General features: G+C 32.5%; 1 protein-coding gene across 2 annotated transcripts in view; it reads right to left on the bottom strand.

Annotated features, from left to right (window-relative positions):
- Window positions 1-1,348: 1,348 nt before the first annotated feature.
- LOC130444182 (tubulin polymerization-promoting protein homolog) overlaps window positions 1,349-20,422 on the bottom strand; it is a 27,471-nt gene continuing 8,397 nt past the window's right edge. The window contains exons 1-3 of one of the 2 annotated variants that reach the window (XM_056779226.1): window positions 15,107-15,429; window positions 7,508-7,915; window positions 1,349-2,273 (exon numbers count right to left, since the gene is read on the bottom strand). In XM_056779226.1, coding sequence (XP_056635204.1) covers window positions 2,109-2,273; window positions 7,508-7,915 — 573 coding nt within the window. In that variant the 5' untranslated portion in view covers window positions 15,107-15,429 and the 3' untranslated portion in view covers window positions 1,349-2,108. Of the gene's footprint in view, window positions 2,274-7,507; window positions 7,916-15,106; window positions 15,430-20,422 lie in introns of those variants that run through there. The other variant, XM_056779228.1, reaches the window with a different exon arrangement.

Below are 20,422 nucleotides of genomic sequence, written 5' to 3'. Positions count from 1 at the left end.
TAAGTTTAGTACAAGTACTTTTAAAGGACGATTTTAATAGAAGAACTGAGCTTTGTTAAATTATAATGGAACAAAATAGCAGTGATCCGATGTTTTTAAGAAAGGTTCTTTTTACTGATGAAGCTACATTTTAAGTATAGGGTCATGTCAATTGTCAAACTTATCGGTACTGGGCTACGGAAAATCCGTATCGTTCTCAATACTTAAAGAAAGTTAATGTTTTAGCGGTAATAATAGATAATAGAATTATTGGACCATACTTTATGGAAGAAACGTTAACAGGTCCTCGATATTTAGAATTTCTAAAAAAATTGTCGCTTTTTGAATTGAACCAGTTTCCAAACTAAAATGATTCATGGCTGCAGCAAGATGGTGCGCTTCTACACCATGCTGTCTTGGTGTGCAACTACTTTAACAACGTATTTCCGAATCGATTGCTTGGTCAAAAAGGAACAATAGAATTGCCGTCTAGGTCACCTGATTTGACTTCTCTTGATTGCTTTTCATAGAGATACTTGAAAAGTAACGGGTATCAACATTGACCACAAAATATAATGCAACTTAAAGAAGGGATACGCATTGAAGTTGCACAAATAACTTCGGATGTTATAGAGAAGAGTTCGCGGCACGACTTTCTCATCGTATTTTAGCTGAAAGTAAACAATTTGAGCACTTAATTTAGATTTTGTTGTATTTAATGAATTATACAATTTATTGTAATAACAATTTATTAATTATTGCAGCATATTTTGATGTGATACGTGGCTGCGTTGCTTGTTGTCTACCCGGTAGGTTGGGGTATGATTTCTAATACCTAGCATAAGGAACGCGGTTGTAAAACTTATTGAAAAGTTGACAGAGAACAATAATAACGTGTACTAGCGTGATTCTAAATAACGTTTCCGTTTTATTTCTTTAAATAGATTATATTTTATACACAATCAGTTATTTACCTGAATCGTTCGGAAAAACACGATATTATTTAATCCAATACAAACATCAACTACTCAGACATGTTTATATCAATTAATGGGTATTTAAAAGACCTTTCAAATATTGTATTAGAACACCCACATTTCTATTTAAAAATTTTAGCGATGACGTCGTCACGTTCTCATATATGACGTCAAAAATAAAAAGTTATCCTTACGAATTTTCTGTCTAAAAGTAAAAATTCTTCCTTAAAGTCTTCGGTTTACGAATAAGGAATCTATTAGATCCGTCAGGTATGAAGCAAGATTGTGCTAGGTCTAATTAGTTATTTCACAAAAAGAAATTGATAAATCAACTACCAATAATCTAGGACAGGGCGAAAAAGTATTTTAAAAGATATAAACCAATAATCTCATTTTTTTTCATTATTTTGATCCCCAGTTTTATTTTGATACAACTACTTACACATATAATTTGAACATATATTTTATAATATATTCTTATAAATATATTGCTAAAAATATTTTATACAAAACTTATATTTAGAGTATTCAAAGGTATATTTCAAAAAAATATAACATGGTTTTCATTTTCATTGCAAAAATATCAATATTTTTTTTTTATTCAAGATAGTAACGTCAATCATTTTTGTACAAACTGTAAAGTAAAAATTTTGCATTTCGTTATATAAAAATTTGGAAACTGAATCATAAATGAAATATTACACGAAATTTTTTGTATCCATGAAAAAATTCGTTCACAATACTTTCGTAAAAGTAATTTCACTTTCCATTTACAGTTTATATAAAACAAAAATTGAAAGGACAATTTTGTGTTTGCAAATTTGTACGCTGTCATCTAAGAAAAATATTTTTTTTTTGAAAAATATCTTTTAAGTTACACTTTATTTTGGAGTTTTTTTCCCGAGGTTAGAACAAAGTATATATCACTGAAGTTAATTTGACAATTTAATTTTAATAATTCTTTTCAAATGATGGCTCAGCTAGATAACGTTCAAGTGAATAGTAATACATGAATTAAACGCGATTCCACCTTTATTTGAAAAGAGTTATTAAGGTCATATGTCAAATTTATAATAAATTATAGTGGAATATATGTACTTCTGGTGTCCTTTTATATTCTTGAAACATAGAAAGAGCATCTGTATGTCCTTTTTATTTATGTTGAAATCCACTAACATATCCAGAGGTATCTACGATGTCTTTTCTACCGGCGATTCCTTTCCCTTTCCCGGAATCATCGAATCTCTGTTTGTGAGTTCCAGTGTATTTTGACGTGTCTGTTAGACGATCTACTGCAGCCGTGGCTTTACTGGCAGGCTGAAAATAAAATTCAGTCGATTATTAATATTCACGAAATGTAATAGACTAGAGAGAAATAAGAGAAAAAAAAAAAGTAGTTTCATTCTATTTAAGTTATAACAGGCGAGCAAACTTTTGAGGTGACGATAACACACCTAAGTAGGTACAAACTTGACTAAGCGGTTATTTACATTAAATATTTTTTTTCAAACTATAGGGTAAACTGTCCTAAAATGAACCACTAATATTTATTATTGCCACATTTTTTAAAATAAACCTTCGGAAAACGGTTTGAAAAACTGTTTGCTTTATTGGAATTAAATAACACCTAATTAACTCCCAACAATACATATACTTGACCAGACAAATGTCATATGTTTCACTGTGTACTACACTGTGGACACACTGAACAAGTTACAATGTACATAGTGAACCGACATTTAAACATTATAACTGATAAATGAATGTAGTAAAATAACAGATTTACGGCGTTATCTGGAAGTCTCTTCGAGATTGAATGGTCAAAGAATCCTTCCAAATTAGTACGATTAACGATGTTTCCTTTTCACACGTAAAAATTTCATATACTTCATAATTGAGTGTTGATATAACTGCATTCCATAGTCTTTGTTGCTCTAAAAAATAGCGCCTAGGTATAGGATAAGCACAACCCGTTCTTTTTACAGCTTATCTTAAATCCCCTAGTCTTTGTTGCTCTAAAAAATAGCGCCTAAGTATAGAATAAGCACAACCCGTCCTTTTTACTACTTATCTTGAATCACCTAGTCTTTGTTGCTCTAAAAAATAGCGCCTAGGTATAGGATAAGCACAACCCGTCCTTTTTACTGCTTATCTTAAATCCCCTAGTCTTTGTTGCTCTAAAAAATAGCGCCTAAGTATAGAATAAGCACAACCCGTCCTTTTTACTACTTATCTTGAATCCCCTAGTCTTTGTTGCTCTAAAAAATAGCGCCTAAGTATAGGATAAGCACAACCCGTCCTTTTTACTTCTTATCTTAAATCCACCAGTTTTTGTTGCTCTAAAAAATAGCGCCTAAGTATAGAATAAGCACAACCCGTCCTTTTTACTGCTTATCTTAAACTAAGACCATGACGTGTTAGATCATGTGCCTCTTTCATTTGTTCTTCAGAATCTTTGCCAATTTTACAGTCTTTCTTTTGACAAGCCATGGAAAAATTATAGAAAAGATATGGTCATACAAAGTGGTACACGCTAAACTAGTACACAGTGAACCAGTTAATCGATTCGGTGTGTACTGGTTTACTGTTAGATTTTCACCATATCAGATATAAATACAAAACAAAATAATTTCAGACGAAATATACCTGTCGCTTTGCTTTTCTACCAATAAAGTAATCATCTAACTAACAAATTAACAAAACTAAATAGCCACGTGGTTGGATATTTTTAGTGAAATTTGCCGGATAATTTAATTGGAATGCACAAAAACAAAGTAGCGCTTCCCACAACATTTCAGGACAAACTGAATGGTAATAGCCTAATAATGTTATTTCTTCCTTCCACTAAAGTAATCATTTAACTAACTGCCACAAGAAAACTCATAAAACTAAATAGCCACGTGGTGGCAAATTTCTAGTGAAATGTGCCGGATAATTTCCTTGGAATGCGTAAAAACAAATTAACGTTTCCCACAACATTTCAGGACTAACTTAATGATAATCGCCGAAATAATGTTGTTTCTTACTTCCACTAAAGTTATCATCTAACTAACTGCCACAAGAAAACTCAAAAGTAAATAGCCGTAAAGTGGCAAATTTCCAGTGAAATGTGCCTCATAATTTACTTGGAATGCGCAAAAACAAATTAACGCTCCCCACAGGATCTTAGGACTAACTGAATGGTAACAGCCACTATAATGTTATATGAGGTTCAACCCATGTCTTTATGATTGAGATAAACTCTCTTTAACAGAAAAAATAGCGAAGAAATGTCAAATGATTCACTCTGTACCTTGGTTCACTGTGGGTCAATTTACCTTATATGGGCTTTATAATTGGAACAAGGAAATATTTATTTCTCTTAGTGTAGCGATTAGATTACGAAATCCTTTTCTACGATACTTTACGGAGTAAATTGTAGTTTCTGTGTGTGGTTATAATGGGATGTAGCTATACAAATATTTCGTGTGAAATGAGATAAATCAAACAATGCATCGATTATTTTTTTAACAAATATATTTTTCTATTCATGAATACTTAAAAAGATAGAATATTACTTATCTACCTTGAGTAAGTTTTATTTTGTTATTAACATATCCGAAATTACTGTATATTGCTAAAGATAAACATTAGAAAACAATGTTAGAATACAAATAAGGTAAATTATTAAAGCCTTTCGGGGAATTTATGAAGGCTTTAAATATGGTAAGCCAGACAAATGTGGAAACAGGAAAACTTTCAACGGCCTAAAACTAGCAAATAAATAGCGACACAGGACGTTATTATGATAAAGAATAAAGCCGTCGACACATTTTTGTAAACCATTTAGTGAACATTTTATTATAGTTTTTGACGGTTCAGCGTTCTTAAATGACTCATATTCACTTGTGAACAATTTTCAAAGTTGTAACATTTTGACAACAGACAGATTTTAAGGGTTTGTAATCTTTATCACATTTTGCCAATATGAAACAAAATAACACAATGACAAACCAGAATGGATTCAAACATCTGTCAAAATATGTAGGTACTAAATATAACAACTGAATTGCTGTCATAAAAGTTGATTCACAGAATTTGTTTATCGCATCTCGTACATATAACTCTATATTATGCTATGCAAATTTTGTTTTATAGATGAAGTAATAGATATACACGTGAAAAAATGATTTACACGTGTTTATTATTTAACAAGAAAGTATGGTAAAACTTCTTGAAGGATTTACTATACAGTAAAAAAATATTGTTCGAGAGATTGGCACTGTTTAATTTTTGAAATAATAACAACTGAATAATATAAATAATATAAATTTTACCACTGTGACTATTATCTTAATAATATTACAAATTTATATACTTCACATTTAGTACATAAAACTTATTGTTTTTGTGATAGTTTATATAAAAATGTGCAACATTGAGTTGGTGGTATGAACTACCGTGAAGATAACAATTTAATTTCACGATATAAATCATGAACTCTAGAAGAAGATACATGTTCATCCAAAAGATAAAAGGATAAAAGTACCTTTTTCTTCCACTAGGAGCTGGAATGCAGTTAGTCTCTTATTATTATTATTATGCGAAAGAATTATGCATTACTCAGCTTAGATTCTATTGTGCAGGGTCTTAGGCACGACGCCGGTTGCTGACATAATAACTGAGACTATTTCCACATATGTTTAATCTCAATTAACGAGATCCGCGTATTTAGCCAGTTTCTCCTGGTGTTTGTTGAGAACGTTATGAGTGTACGGTATAGCTTCGTCGACAAGAAGGACTGAATTGACTCTTCTATCCACCACCACGATGTCAGGTATGTTATTCGTCATCTGTCTATCGATGATAATCGATCTATCATAGTAGAGTCTAAAATTGTCATTTTCGAGCACCTCCTGCGGCTGGTACTTGTAATACGTATTGAGAAGACCGAGCTTGTTGGCTAGTTTCTAGTGGATAATGTTGCATACTTGGTTATGCCGGTGTAAATAGTTGATATTAGCTAATACACTACAAGCAGATGTTATATGTTAAATGGTCTTTGATGTTTGTTGGCACTTTCTGTATTTGTCAGATTCAGTGTTCGGTTCCTTGATAACATTTTTCTTGGTTATTCGTGATGATGTCTAACGTGTAGTGCCTTTCGTGACCACTATTCCAGCTTCTCGGTGTCTAATACTATATTCAAGTCAGATTCTGGTGATGCGAGGTTGAGGGGTGAGTAATCCTTATCCTTATTAATATGGATAGGGACGAGGTTTCTGATTTTCTATAAAAGAGTTCACGTAGTTTCATTACCTGTCGAGAGTACAGGTTAAGAAGGTCGAGCAAGTCTTTCCCACCCTCTTTTCGAGGTAATATTGTTCTAATAGTGGATGAATTCGGGTGATGGTTGTTATTCTTCGTCATCATTGTTCGTGTCAACGCGAAAGAGATTGCCGCTAGTAAGCCATCTGTTTGAAGCTTCTTTGTCAACATGCGGCTTGTTGATTTTTTAACTCGACATATTTCCATTCAACTACGAGTACAATTGCTACATTCATACTATACCCTTTGTCTACTCCAGCCCCATTCTGGAAGGTTTTTGATCTGTTATTTCTCTTTTTCAAATTTTCTCCTATATGAGATATTCCCCCTTCTGTCTGTCCTCCAATAATTTGTCGTAGAAAGTTTTTGTAGATCAGTGTTTATGTCCACAATTAATTTCAATAGGGCAGTATCCAAGATTAATATTCAATTTTAGTGACAGATTTCAGATGTGTATATAATAAGCTGAAATCATCCATATTCACATTTAATAACCAAGAGAACGATCCCAAGTTGTTAAAACGATGTAACAAGATATACAATTCGAATAATAACTGGCCATTACTAGTCAAACAATGAATCAGGTAACACAATAGTTTAGATCAATTGTGGCAATTGCAGAAAAACAGATTCAATTATTTCAAAGACATTAGTACTAAGAATGGGAAGCACTTATCAGTTCCAGGTGATTAGGTAATCCTTGGCAGTTCCCTTGGCCACTCTCACCCTAGTCCAAGCAGATTATCCGGAACCCTCCGGGCGTCGCTGCCTTGGAGGTAACGATCTTCCACTAGATCCAAATATTGGATTTTTCTCCATGTCAGTTACAGAAGATGAGCATCGTAGTTTCGTCCTTTATGTCACAGAACCGGTAATCGGAATCAGCGGCCTTATCTGTATTATATCTGTAATAACCGACGCGCGTGTCTTGTGATTAGGACTACCAGATCTTTCGCCTCCCATATACTTACCTGGAGTCCAAGGCTTTGTTTAAAAAATAATTGAAACTAATTTTTTCGCAATAAAATTTTTGTTTTATGCACTTCTTTGTTTATAAAATACATTAGTCATTGTTTAAATTTATTTATGATTAGTGAATTTTTTTATGAAGTGAAATCTATATTGGGCGATGCCATTGATAAAAGTACTAAGAAGCAACTAGTCTTCTAACAGATGAAATAATTGTCACTGCAAATTGGTATGTGTAATTTTGGGCAAAGAGAAAAGATTCACAAAGTACTCACAGTGCCATGAAGTAAAGGCGCCCCGCATTCGGCCAATTTAGTTTTAATTTCATCCACATCCGTTTTTTTAGCTTTCGCTAAATCCTCCAAAAATTGTTTATACTGGACGATAGAAACTTTCTGTGATTTCAATTTTTTAAAATAGATACCAGTATCTGTGGTCGTAATTTTTTTGCCGTCTATTATTTTGGCTTGCTTCATCCATTTGTCGCTGTTTGATAGAGTGATCTGTTTACCGTCTGATTTTGGATCTCCGAATTTTGCGAAATGTTTGAAGTTGTCTTCGAAGGTAAGTCGACTTGCATCTCCGCCTGGGGTTGGTGATGATGCCGGGGAATCTTTTACTTGGTCGATATTTAACGCACTCATATCGGCTGTTGGCGGTACCACTCCATTTTCAGTAGACATCTGCAAAAAACAGTGTTTTATATTTTTGGAGCATTCATTGAAACATTTTTACTAATTAACTACTAGTAATAAAAATCCAAATTCGTTTGAGGTTGCTTAGAAAAATTAATCGAGCTAGGCAAGAATAATAAAATTTCCATACCATGGATTCCGGGACACAACGGAGTCAAGGGAAGTTGATAAATTCCCTAAAGCGGGGACAGACAAGCCCTTATTATATTACCTGATTATATTACCTGAACCCTTCTGTGGTATAAACTACAAAACAATAGAAAAAGCGTTGGAAAAGAAGGTAGATAAGAGCAAAACCAATTATTGGAATAATCTACAGAGGCTGAGACAGACAAAGACTCTCCTGGTAAACTACAACCAGAGAAGATCTGCTGAATGGATCAACGTAAGTAATTACCATTTGCAAATACTAACAGGAGTCCTATCGGGGCATTGTCACCTCAATGGATACCTGAAGATGTTTGATGTAGCACATAATGCCTCTATGCACATTCTCTCGAAGTGTGAAATACTCCAGAGCACTACACCTGGGAGTGTATTAAATAGAAGACGAAGATCTTTGGCAGCTACTTCCATTCCACATTTCAGATTTTCTAAAAGGAGTGGGATTAACAGATTAGCTGGAAAATTGAGTCCTCCAGTATCGCAGCAAGAGTGGGAGACACAATAGATCCTTTGCATCGCAGTGTATATGATACCCCAAAATCCATACATACATACATACTGGTAATTTCCAAATTGAACAAGCAAGTGAATTTTGAAGTAAATTAAACCCTTCATGACGTATCTATCTTACACTTTCAAACCTCCATTGTACAATAAACATAGAGGTTTACCACTGTGCAAGGTAAAAAGGTATTCATCAGTCAACTTTTCTTGGAATTGATGATATTCTGTGTCCACTATCCGCTTTTTTAAACCAAAAATATTTTTGACTGAATTCTCTTGGGTGAGCGTCTCAAACGTTTCGGTCGGCTTCCCGAATATTTATCTTTCCTGTTTGTTTTTTAATTAATTAAAATATATGGCACGATGCGCTGTTCTACTGGTTAGTTAATAGTAATTACAAATAAACTATATCTGCTAATCCTTTAGTTTGCTTTCAAGAGGGTGTACTGAATTTCAAAAATTGTTTAATATTTTAGGATGTAAGTTTAGGATTTTCGTTATTGTATCATGGCTATTAGTAATCAAAACTAACACTTTTTTCATCTATGGGGCTGCCAAAATTCTATGAAAGTTGTATAAATGCTAGCAAAAAAATCAGGAACCAATAAGAAGATAAAATTTTTCATAGAAAACTCTTGTTCGTTCGCTCCAATTAATCAGCTGATCTGGCGTTTGGTTGCATGTTGAACCCAAAGTAACTAATTTTCCTTCCTTCGAAAAGTTGCAACTACAAGATTAGATTAGTTTCGTCTTCGTATGCTTGTGATCAAGATATATTGCGTTTTACATTGCATTGCTGGTTGTTTTTCGGTTTTTAACTAATTTCTTTTAGAGACTATCGATAGTATAGTAGTCACATACTACTACCATATAAAACAACAAAGATAAAAAACCACAATATTTTCTTCTTATACAAGCAAATAGTATGAAGACTTAAAGTATTTTCTGTTATTAATTTTATATCATCTATACGTCCCGTATATCTTTTACTGTGTTACCATATCATATTTATTTTAAAAACACTTATTTGAAATAGCTTGCAATTTATTGTACTGTACATGCACCACTAGGAACATCAGATCGCAAACTAATTACAGCAACGTGTGAACTAGAAATTTAAACTTAGGATCCACCTAAACCGCGTAAAATTTGGCAAAATGGAAGTATCTAGAGTATTTTCTTTTCATTTTTGGTTGGAATTGTTGACTTTATTTCTTATTACCCTCCAGTGTGTGCAAATAAGATTCCGGAAGTAATCTTGGCAGGTATGGTATTCTATATTCCGCACTCCATCAAGGGCTTTGCAGAAAACAATTCATGTTTTGATTAAATCTGCACTATAGCAGTCAACAACAAAAATGCTGCTTCTTGCGAATGGTACTCAAATCCTAGTGTCTAGAATCTCGAGGAATACCAGAAAACAAACCATAGATGCTTGCAAGGAACGATAAAATGAAAGAGTGAAAAACAAACTTCTCAATTGCCCAAATGGATCAAGTTCTTTCTGGTCCGTAACAAAAGCGGTCAGTCAATGCTTTTGTAAGTCAAAAATTCCACCGTTAATCGCAGAAGATGGGTTAATCAGAGTTACCGCAATAGTAAAGACGGACTTATTGGGTCGCAAGTTTGCTTCAAATTCAACTCTGCATCCGGGAAAGATACCACCTAGCCTGCCTGGATATGGTTCATCAATGCCAGATATAGAATTTGGACATCGAGATGTGGCAAAACCAAAGGCTTGGACATCAATATAGTCACTGGCCGCGATGGAATACCACGAATCGTTTTGAAGAAATGCGCAGTTGAAGTCCATTATACAAACTCTGTTCTCTATCATATAAAAAGGTCTCTTCCTTGCACATTCGAAACTTGCTCGGTTTCAACCCATACCAAAAAAAAGGAAAAAGAATTGTTCCCAGCCACTTGTCCGATTGCTTTACTTCCAGCCATTGCCAAAAACATAGAGAAAGTCGTTAATCTGCAAATATTGAGATATCTTGAGTCTACAACCTCATCAGCGACCATCTATAAGGCTTTTGTAAACATAGATCCACCAAGGATCTCCTGGTGTATGTCAGCAGCATATGGGGAATCAAAAGCAATTGCATTGGACATATCGAAGTCTTTTGACAGAGGTTGGCATGCCAACACTCTAAATAAATTAAGATCGGACTGTTGGTCGTCATCATTTGTCGACTGACTGGCTTAGTAGTTTTTAAAAGACCGATCCTTCCTGGTAGTTATCGATGGTTACACCTCAAATGTTTCAGATCAACGTTGGTGTCAGCCACCCCAATAAACACGACTAACACCCAAATCCGTCGGCAGCAAGAGATCACCATCATCAATACCAATCTTAAAAACATTCTGAAAGCAATCTGATTGAATCTATTTAAATAAGCATATTTTATGAAACCTGCATGAAAGTATATTTTGTTATTAATTTTATGTTATCTACACGTCCTGTATAACTTTTACTGTTTACTATCATATTTATTTTAAGAACACTTGTTTGAAAAAACTCACAATTTATTACCTAACGCTCATTACTGTAATATTTTAAAATAGCTAACAAGTTCATTGATGATCGTTAAAACAAAAATTCATGATTTAACCAAACAGAATGAACGAATTCACTAAAAATAAAATGTATTTTGTTATCTGTTGATTCACTGGTGATACCTGTGTAAGAGAAGCAGACAAATATTTCAAATTAGATAATTCTAGTTTCGATTTACTACGTTTCTTATCTGCTTAAATAAATAATATACATTTCAGATTATTTTTATTATTAACATTCTCATATAACACAAATTCGAATTTTTAAAACAGGTATTACAGCCAGCCAACTATGGAAGACGTTGAAATGGCAATTAAGTTATAGTTCTTCCAATATCAATTGCAGATTATAAAAACACTTGCCGACAATTTTGTTTTATCTGACGCAAATATTTTGTCGCCATCAAACTATCCTTGACCATTTTGGATATTGCCATCCGTTTATTCAGTTTTTTGTGTTTAAAACCACATGCTGACAAAACTTGACGCAATGTTTCTAAACTGGTATAATTGTATTCTGGATAATCTGCTACCTTTTGCTGTATTACTTCTAATGTTCTCCTTATATAAACAATAAATTGTACCTATACTACTACGTATAAAATCTTGAGTAGCTTTGTCAACTGATTTCAGTTTTTCTTTACATGTTTTTCGGTTCTGTGAATGATGCACCGCAACCCCTTTCGTAACTACTCGATAAATGGAGAATTTATTTATTCTAGTTGATTCAGCAATTCTTATTATGATTGCTTTATCAGATTGCTGAATATTTTACAATAATAAACATTCGAATATATTTAAAATAACTTGCTGTATTTGTATATCTAAATCTTTATTATTATTAAATTCATATCTGTCTTCATTCTTACTACACCGTGTAATTTCATTGTCATCATTCGCCTATGGTCTAAAGACCGCCATATTTCTATTTATTTAAAAAAATTATGAACTAAATAAATCTCACCTAGCCACGCCACTGCTTATTGCAGACTGACTAGCAGGAATATTTCAAAGAAATTGTGTACACTTAAGTTCGCATTATATGGGAAACTTTCTCTCAGTCGTATACGAAAAAGCAAAGTACCTTAATTTTTCATAATATCGGAATTTATCATAAACAAAATTTATTTAAAATTGTAAACTATGTTTAAATATATAGCCATGTAGCATTTTTCATGTCAACTCTAAAACAGTATGCGTAATTTCATATTGATATATATTTAGATTACCATGATATTGTTGCAAGTTGAAATAAATTCAAAGTAAAGATGCCTGTGGTATTGACTTTAGAAGAAAAAATAGAAATTGTGCTAATTGTTGGTGATAATTATAAAACGTATATGGAAGCAGCTGAAATATTTAATAACAGACATCAAGGAAACAATATACACCATACAACCGAAATGTTTAAGTAAATTCGATAAAAGCCGCTAGACACGATGCAATACAACGTGCAATGCAATGCAAGTCACAATATTTCTTGCCGTTTTTATTGCATGCAAGTTGCAATCTAGTTACTTTTGGCATAATAGATCAGCTGATTTTCGTAAAAATTAGCTTCGTTATTTTCATTGTTAAGCTATGTACAAAATATTAGTAAAAATTTAAGGTTAGGAATTTGTTTAGTTTTACTGTTTACAGAGACTTGCATGCAATTTCTTGCACGTTGTATCGCATTATGTGAAGCGGCCTTAAGAAACGAGAAAAGACGGTTACAAGTGAGGCGACGACGTTATATGTAAGTGCAAAATTATATTTTCTACATAAGGGGGTTTGTTTGCAACAAAATGTAGTAGAAAAATTTCAAAAACTTTGAAGGAGAATAAGTTTCCCCCATATAAACCGAAATTCAGACTTTGATAAAAGAATAGAATTTTGTTTTCTTATTCAAGAAAAAATTGATCTGTTTATGGTTAGAAAAATAATGTTTTTCAGACAAAGGTACATTTAGTTCAAATGGAACGGTGAGTTGTCAAAATTTTCGATGGTGAAATGACAACAATCCTAAATTCACTATTACGACTCGTGATCAATATTCATTTAAAAACAAATGTTTGGTTGGTGTGGCATTTACAAAGATAAAATAATCGGGTCCATTTTTTCGGGAATCCATGATCTCATAAAGATATTTAAATTTGTTACGAACACAAATTGTATGATTTTATTGATAACCTACCAATACCTGAACGGCAACAATTTGGTACCAGCAGGACGGCGCAACATGCCATAGTACGTTGGAAGTAAAGCAACATTTTGAAAATGCTTTTAATGGAATAGTAATACGCAGATATTCAGAGATTTTTGGGCCAGTTAGGTCACTAGATTGAATCCCGTCAGATTATTTCCTTTGGGGTAACTTGACAGATAATGTATACAAATAAGGGCCGTTTACAAACGTCCAACATTTGGAAAGGGTTTTTACGAAAACCAATCAGACTATAACTTCCAATATAATTAGAAATATGTTAGAGAATTTTGTCGTAGAATGGAAACTAAATTGAAATAGTAGGTGGATACTTTGAGGTAATTGTGATTTGGTAGAAAAAAAGCTGTGATCATAATTATTATTCAGCATTTTATTCATGTTAAATTGTAAAATAATTACTTTTGTTATGTGTATCCAACTATTTTAAAATATCAACAAAATACTGCAACAAAGAAGTTGGAAAATTGAAATGTTATCAATATTTCGATAACAAATCAGTTAATTTTCTTTATTATAAACAATTCAGGTACTTTGTTCTCGAGTGGAATTCATATTTTTTATCATACCTCATATACGACTGAAAAAATTAAAAATCAGTGGGTTGTATTGTAGTTTTAAGCCATATGGAGCGAACTTAAATGGACACAGTGAATAAGATGGTACGTGCCTACAATTAACAAGAGGCGACAAAATAAGAGCTGCAGAAATATGGCAGCCAATGGGATCAGAATTATCAATAACAAGAAAACTAGAAAACAGAAAACTAGAGGCCGAAGCAAATAGGAATGGAGCCTCTGGGAAGACGTAGAGGAAGACCAACTCTTGAGTCTAGGGAAAACATTGGACATGCGATAATAGATGGGGAAAAGGACTTAACTGGACTGGAAAAAAGATAAACAGCATTCACTAATAAAAGAAAACTGGAAAAACGTGTTTTTATATTTAAAATATACAAGAAAATTTTAAAACTGAATCAAATGGGATAATTTAGAAATTCTTTATATTAGAGAAAAAATCCCTCATAATATAAAAGGAAGATTTTGAATTGACATTCATATTACACACCAGGGTTGTCTATGTCGTATAAAATTTTGAAAAACATACTTAAAAACTTTTACACGTTATTTAAAATAGATAAAAAATCATTATTCAAGATTATGTATAATAACCACAATTTTTTAAGTATATTTGATCAAAACTAGATGTGAATAATATTTGAAACATGTATATATATGCTGGAAAAACGCCAAAAAGGAAACTTCCTTTCCCCTTATATACGCAATAATTACACGCGATCTATTATTAGAAATTAAATCACACTGATGTTTACACCTTAAAAGGGCGACATATGCATTTTCATCGACAGCTTATAGCAACAACTGAATCGAATTGGAAAATTAAAACTAAATAGAGAGTAATATAGTGAGTGATTTGAAAAAGAAATGTTTTAAAATGCATTTCTTCATACATAAGGTAATCTTTTCCATGCGCATTGGGCCTAACGAATTATTGATTTACTCCAAGAATTAACACTACTCTTTGTTTGTAAAAAATCAAAATACAATCGAAAATACTTTAAGAAATATCTAGTCAATGCTGAAATCAATTAAAATTGTTGTTTCCATGGTATCAAAACACACACAAATAATTTAAATTCGCAGTCAAACGAAATGAAATAATAACATTGACATTTTACAATAAATAATTATTTAAACAGTCTAAAATACGAATGAGGTAATACTTACAATGATGATATAATATTTTGTTTATTCCAATCGCAAGATTTATAAAATATTGAATTTTTTAATAGATATTTCGAGGTGCACTCGTGTTTCAACCGAACAGTTACGAGATCAACATAGGACTGCTCAGAAAAATGGGTTGGATGTGTTTGTCCTTGGGTTGTTATCTCACTTTTCACCAAATTTCAGTTAATAAATTAACACGTACTGGATTAGATAACATCTTAGTTTATTATACTTCTTATATTGATTTTTGTTATTGATGTAATTCGAAATTTATACTGGTATATAAGTGAGTGTATGTGCCAAAAACGTATACGTATGACGTCATGTGTTTCCGGTTTATATCAATATTTAACTGCTGAATAAAATGTACCCAATAATACAGGGTTAATTAGTCGAAAGTCATTATTTTAATTATCATATAAAATTCCAAATGTGTCCATTTATAAATACTTAGTCTAATGTTGAAGTTATGTTGGAAATTTTTGTGACTTTAAATACGAGTATCATTCGGTATCACTGGCGGCAATTAGGGGCGCCTGGAGGGACCATAGCCGCCCCCCTCCCAATTTCTTAGGAAAATATAATTAGGGCTTCACCTAAAAGACATGCAGTATTAGCTACAGTGAATAGTGCAGCATATGCATTCAAATAGGTAACAAATAAAGATTTGTCTTGGAAAGCACTAAGTGACACAAGATTTTTAGCAATAGATATTGCTATTCAACAACACTTAGGAGATATCCTACATATTCTGGAAAATATTGAAGCAACTAATTTATACACTGGCGGAAATGCTCAAGTTTGAATTTATTTTTATATTGATTTATGATTTATCCATTCAGCGTAATATGTTCAAAAATGCTTTGAGAACTGAAGAGGAGTTGCAAAGTTTTGTTATTGAAGCATTGTATTTTTATAAAAGACACGACTTTGAGAGGCCAACAGTTCAGAGCAAAAGGAAACCTCTACCTAAAATAGGTCAAGGAATATGATTCACAACAAGCTTATTTTTAAGAAAACTTTTGACTACCCTCTGTTAGGTACATTGAGTGAGAACATTAAGTCACTATTTAAAAAAAATACAGGAAGCTCTACTCTACAACATAAAATTATTGCTTCCGATTTCGACGAAGCACAAATCAGTTTGTAAATACCGCACCAAAGAAGCACGTTTTGTTTGTCCGCGATTGGTTTAGAAAACCAGATTTTAGCTTCAAAAATTGATATATTGTTAACAATGAAGCACGATTCCATCAAATTGATCGACACTTGTGCAAATTTTGGTGTCTGACAATGTATTTCCCAAAATGTTCAACCTTCTGCAACTGTTTTTGACTATCCACTGCAACGGCAGAACGATCTTTCAGTGTATTGAAACGCATCCAAAGCTATTCGAGGAATTCTATGCTTCAACAAAGTTTATCACATTGAGCTATACTAGCCATTGGTAATGATGCGGTTAAAACCATCGACTTAAAGGAATACCAGGCAGAAATCAAAATGCTAGCGTTATTTTAAAACACTTTGAGAAGACGTGTATAATTTAAAATTAGATTACTGCCTACTGTCTATTATTTTTATTTATACTTCCTTCGTTTGTACTTGTTTATTTATTTACTTATACACTTGTTGGTTTGTTTTGTTTATACTTGTTCGTTTGTATGTAAAAGCTGCATTTTTCTTGATGACTTAATCAAACAACTTATGACAATTACAATTGTATTTAGTTTTCTTCGAATTTACTAATACAGGCTTGTAAGTGCAAAAATTAAACTATAACATGAAACAATTTCTTACAATGCAATTTTTAGTTTTAGGTTTTACTTTCTCCCCACACTTCTAACTTCTAATAGCCGCCACTTCGGTATAGGAAAGTAGATGAAAACTATTTTTCGAAAATATTCCAAAAAGAAACGTTTTGTAAACAATGCGTTAAATTAATGATGCCCCAACAAATATATAAGTACATAGAAGAGAATGATGACTGCCAATTCACCGTGCAAGAATTAGGAAATGTCATGACTACAGAGCATTTTCCGGAAGAAAAGACTATTTGAAAACGACTCATAGACCGATATCACGATGTCATTGTTATTATAACTAAGTTTGTTTTTTTTTCATTCATATGCATTCACAGAGAATGTTATTTCGGAATCAGTCAAAAAGCGTGACAAAAAGTACCGTAGCGGTTCATTTTGTCACGCTTTTTTTTCACGATGTTATTTCTTTCAACTCGTTAAATGTTGCCAATACAAGTACCAATATTAATATAACTTCTTCTTCACTTCCAATTAATAATGCTCACTGTACTTTTAATATTACTATTACGAAATAAATATTGATAAAGGTTTTTTCCGAATTTTTTTAAGTCTACGGACGTAGAAAAATTTTTGTATAAAACTCGTGAGTAGAGTATTTTTTTCACTCGTAGAAATTGCCACACTCGCCTTCGGCTCGTGAAAAAAGTATTACTTTACTCACTTGTTGCATAAATAACTATTAAATTTTATTTATTTTTTCATTTTATCATTCATTATGTTTATAGAAAAATATACATTAACTTAATTTTGATATAAAATCCATTTTACAGCCTAATGCCTCATATTATTTGAATTATTATAATTATCCATTTTTTTCTAAATAAAAAACACAAATTTTCAAAAGGTCAACTTTTTCATTTATGTTATTAGCTAAACATTCCATTTCTTTTTTCACCCACTGTAACGAAAGTCCGAGATTTATATGATTTTTACGATTTTTACGCTCCAGGCGCTCCACTAATAAAGAAAAGTAGAGAAAACAAAATGCCCAGCAAGCGTGCTATACGTCACTGAGCAGTGAAAGGGTAGTTTTCACTTTTCTTTAAGTTGAATTTGGTATATGAGGGGTTCAGAATTGAAGTGGATCAAGTCCAATTACGCACTATTTTAGGTTAATCTGCTTTTATATTAAACAATGTTTATTCCAGTAGAGAAGTGAATCAAGTTGCACTTCACGCATTAAAGCGGCCAGAGTTGGTTTTCATCAGGTTTCTGAAAACTTAGCTTATTATTCGTTTCAGAGGTGAAATGGATCAAGTCCATAAAATTTATTGTTGTGTGTGGGTGTTACTTTTTCTTTGGTGTGAACAGAACTAATAAAATTTAAAATGAATGACAGTGAAACAGAGTTTGAATCGTTTCAAGAAAGTGGATCAGATTATCAGCCTTCGGAAAGGTCCGAAGCGTGCGTGAAGGTATGGTCTAATTATTTTATTATCATTATTTTAATCATCGTGCATTACTTCCTAAAAGTGAGGTTGTAATTTCATTACAAATATCCAGTATCTAATGTCCTAGTCTGATAGCAACGGGATTTGATACCAACGGGATTTGATACCAACTTTGTTTGCAACTTTTTATAGCCGAATTAGGTAAGTTATTATACCCACACTGAATAATGATACAAGCCCAACTACGACGGGTGTTTCAGACACGATAATTCAGAATTATATTGCGACAGGCATAAATAAATAAATAACTCTAATTAAACAGTGTATTCAGCGAACAATTAATTTTAGGTCTACCTAAATCTAGAAAGCAAAGTAAAAGATTCGCGGGAAATGAATCCAAGAAGGAAATTGGATGATTCCAAAATTATTGAACATATCAACTCTTTTCCCGCCTACCAGAGTCATTATACCAGAAAAGATAACCCTGGCAGGAAATATTTGAATGAGAAATTAACTGTCAGCAAAATGTATGAGTTATACAAAGAAAAATGTATCTCAGAAAATGAGTTTCGTTGTAGAAAAAAATTTTACTACCATGTTTTTAACGCAAAGTTCAATTTGAGTTCTAAACCGCCATCTAAAGATCCTTGTTCTCTATGCGACAACCTTAAAATGAAAATTGATGTTGAAGAAAATGAAGAAACAAAAAAGAAACTTAAAATAGATAAAGAAATATATCTTGCAAAAGCTGCTCAAGCCCGTAATGCTCTGAAATCTGACCAAAAAGGCCTCATACCTCAACTATTATGTACTAACTTTTGGTCTTCCTAAACTTCCCACGTCTGTAGCCTATTATAAGAAAAATTTATGTTTACAACCTTGAGATACATTCATTCAATGTAGGAACTGGATTCATGTACATGTATGATGAGACAGAAGGAGGTCGAGGATCTCAGGATGTCGCAACGTGTGTGGTGAAACACTTGAAATAATTTGCAGCAAATCATAAACACATTATATTGTATTCTGAATTATGCATAGGTCTGAACGGGAATATAAAGATGTCTCTTTCCCTGCTTAAGTTGGTACAAGATTCACACATGGCCGTGGACACTATAGACCTTAAATTTTTAGTGTCAGGTCAATCGTTTTTGCCAAACGATGCAGACTTCAGCTTAATTGGAAAGTTTAGCTGTAAATGCCCCCATATTTTCTCTGCACAAGACTGGATGAAAATAGCAAGAGAAGCAAAGAAAAAAGAACCAAGATTTAGGGTTATTGAAATTTAAATCAATCAAAAATTTGGAAGCAGCAATACAAAATAGAAAGAAAACTATAACTGGACATGACTTTTTATAGTTAAAACTCTCAATGAAGACATTGCGTTTGAAACAGTTGATTTCAATAAAACTGCACGAGGAAGAAAAATCACATAATTAGCCATCCAACAGGATCAACTCTATCCATCCAAACGTAATCTAAAAAGCAACACATGAAAGATCTTCTTCGCTTTATCCCGTCTATATACCACAATTTTTATAAAAATTTACCTGTTGAAGGGAACACTAGACAAAGCGAAGGCAATAAATCCCTGACTGACGAAGAAGAACATACCGATGAACCTGTTTATGTTTAAAATGCAAAACATTTTCAGTCATAAAATGGTTCAAGTCCAAAAAATTATAAATAATCGTTTGTAGAAATTACCACAGCTGTATTTGAAGTTATTTTAGTTTACATCTGTAAAATATAAAGTATAATAAAGTATTTCGTTGATTTTTCATCTTGGACTTGTGTTGTGTTTTAATTAATAAACCTAAAAAAACTTTGACTTACATTTTTTCAATAATTAGTTTGATGAACTTGATCCACTTCACCTCTGAGCCCCTCATATAGATACTTGCTTGACAGTAACGGCTAAGGAAAATTTGCTTTTTGATCATTTTTGTCCTACCTTTTATGTAGTAATAGCTCAGAAAATTAAAAAAAAAACTTTACACTAGACATTCGAAAGTATAAAAAAAAATTCATCATTAAATAAATCTAGGAAATATGAAGGTGCTCCACAGAAGTTTCTCTTTTGAGATTAATATTATGGATCC

This window comes from Diorhabda sublineata, chromosome 5 (genome assembly GCF_026230105.1).
Source record: "Diorhabda sublineata isolate icDioSubl1.1 chromosome 5, icDioSubl1.1, whole genome shotgun sequence".
NCBI classification, from domain to species: domain Eukaryota; kingdom Metazoa; phylum Arthropoda; class Insecta; order Coleoptera; family Chrysomelidae; genus Diorhabda; species Diorhabda sublineata.
This window is presented reverse-complemented; position numbering and strand designations above follow the sequence as displayed.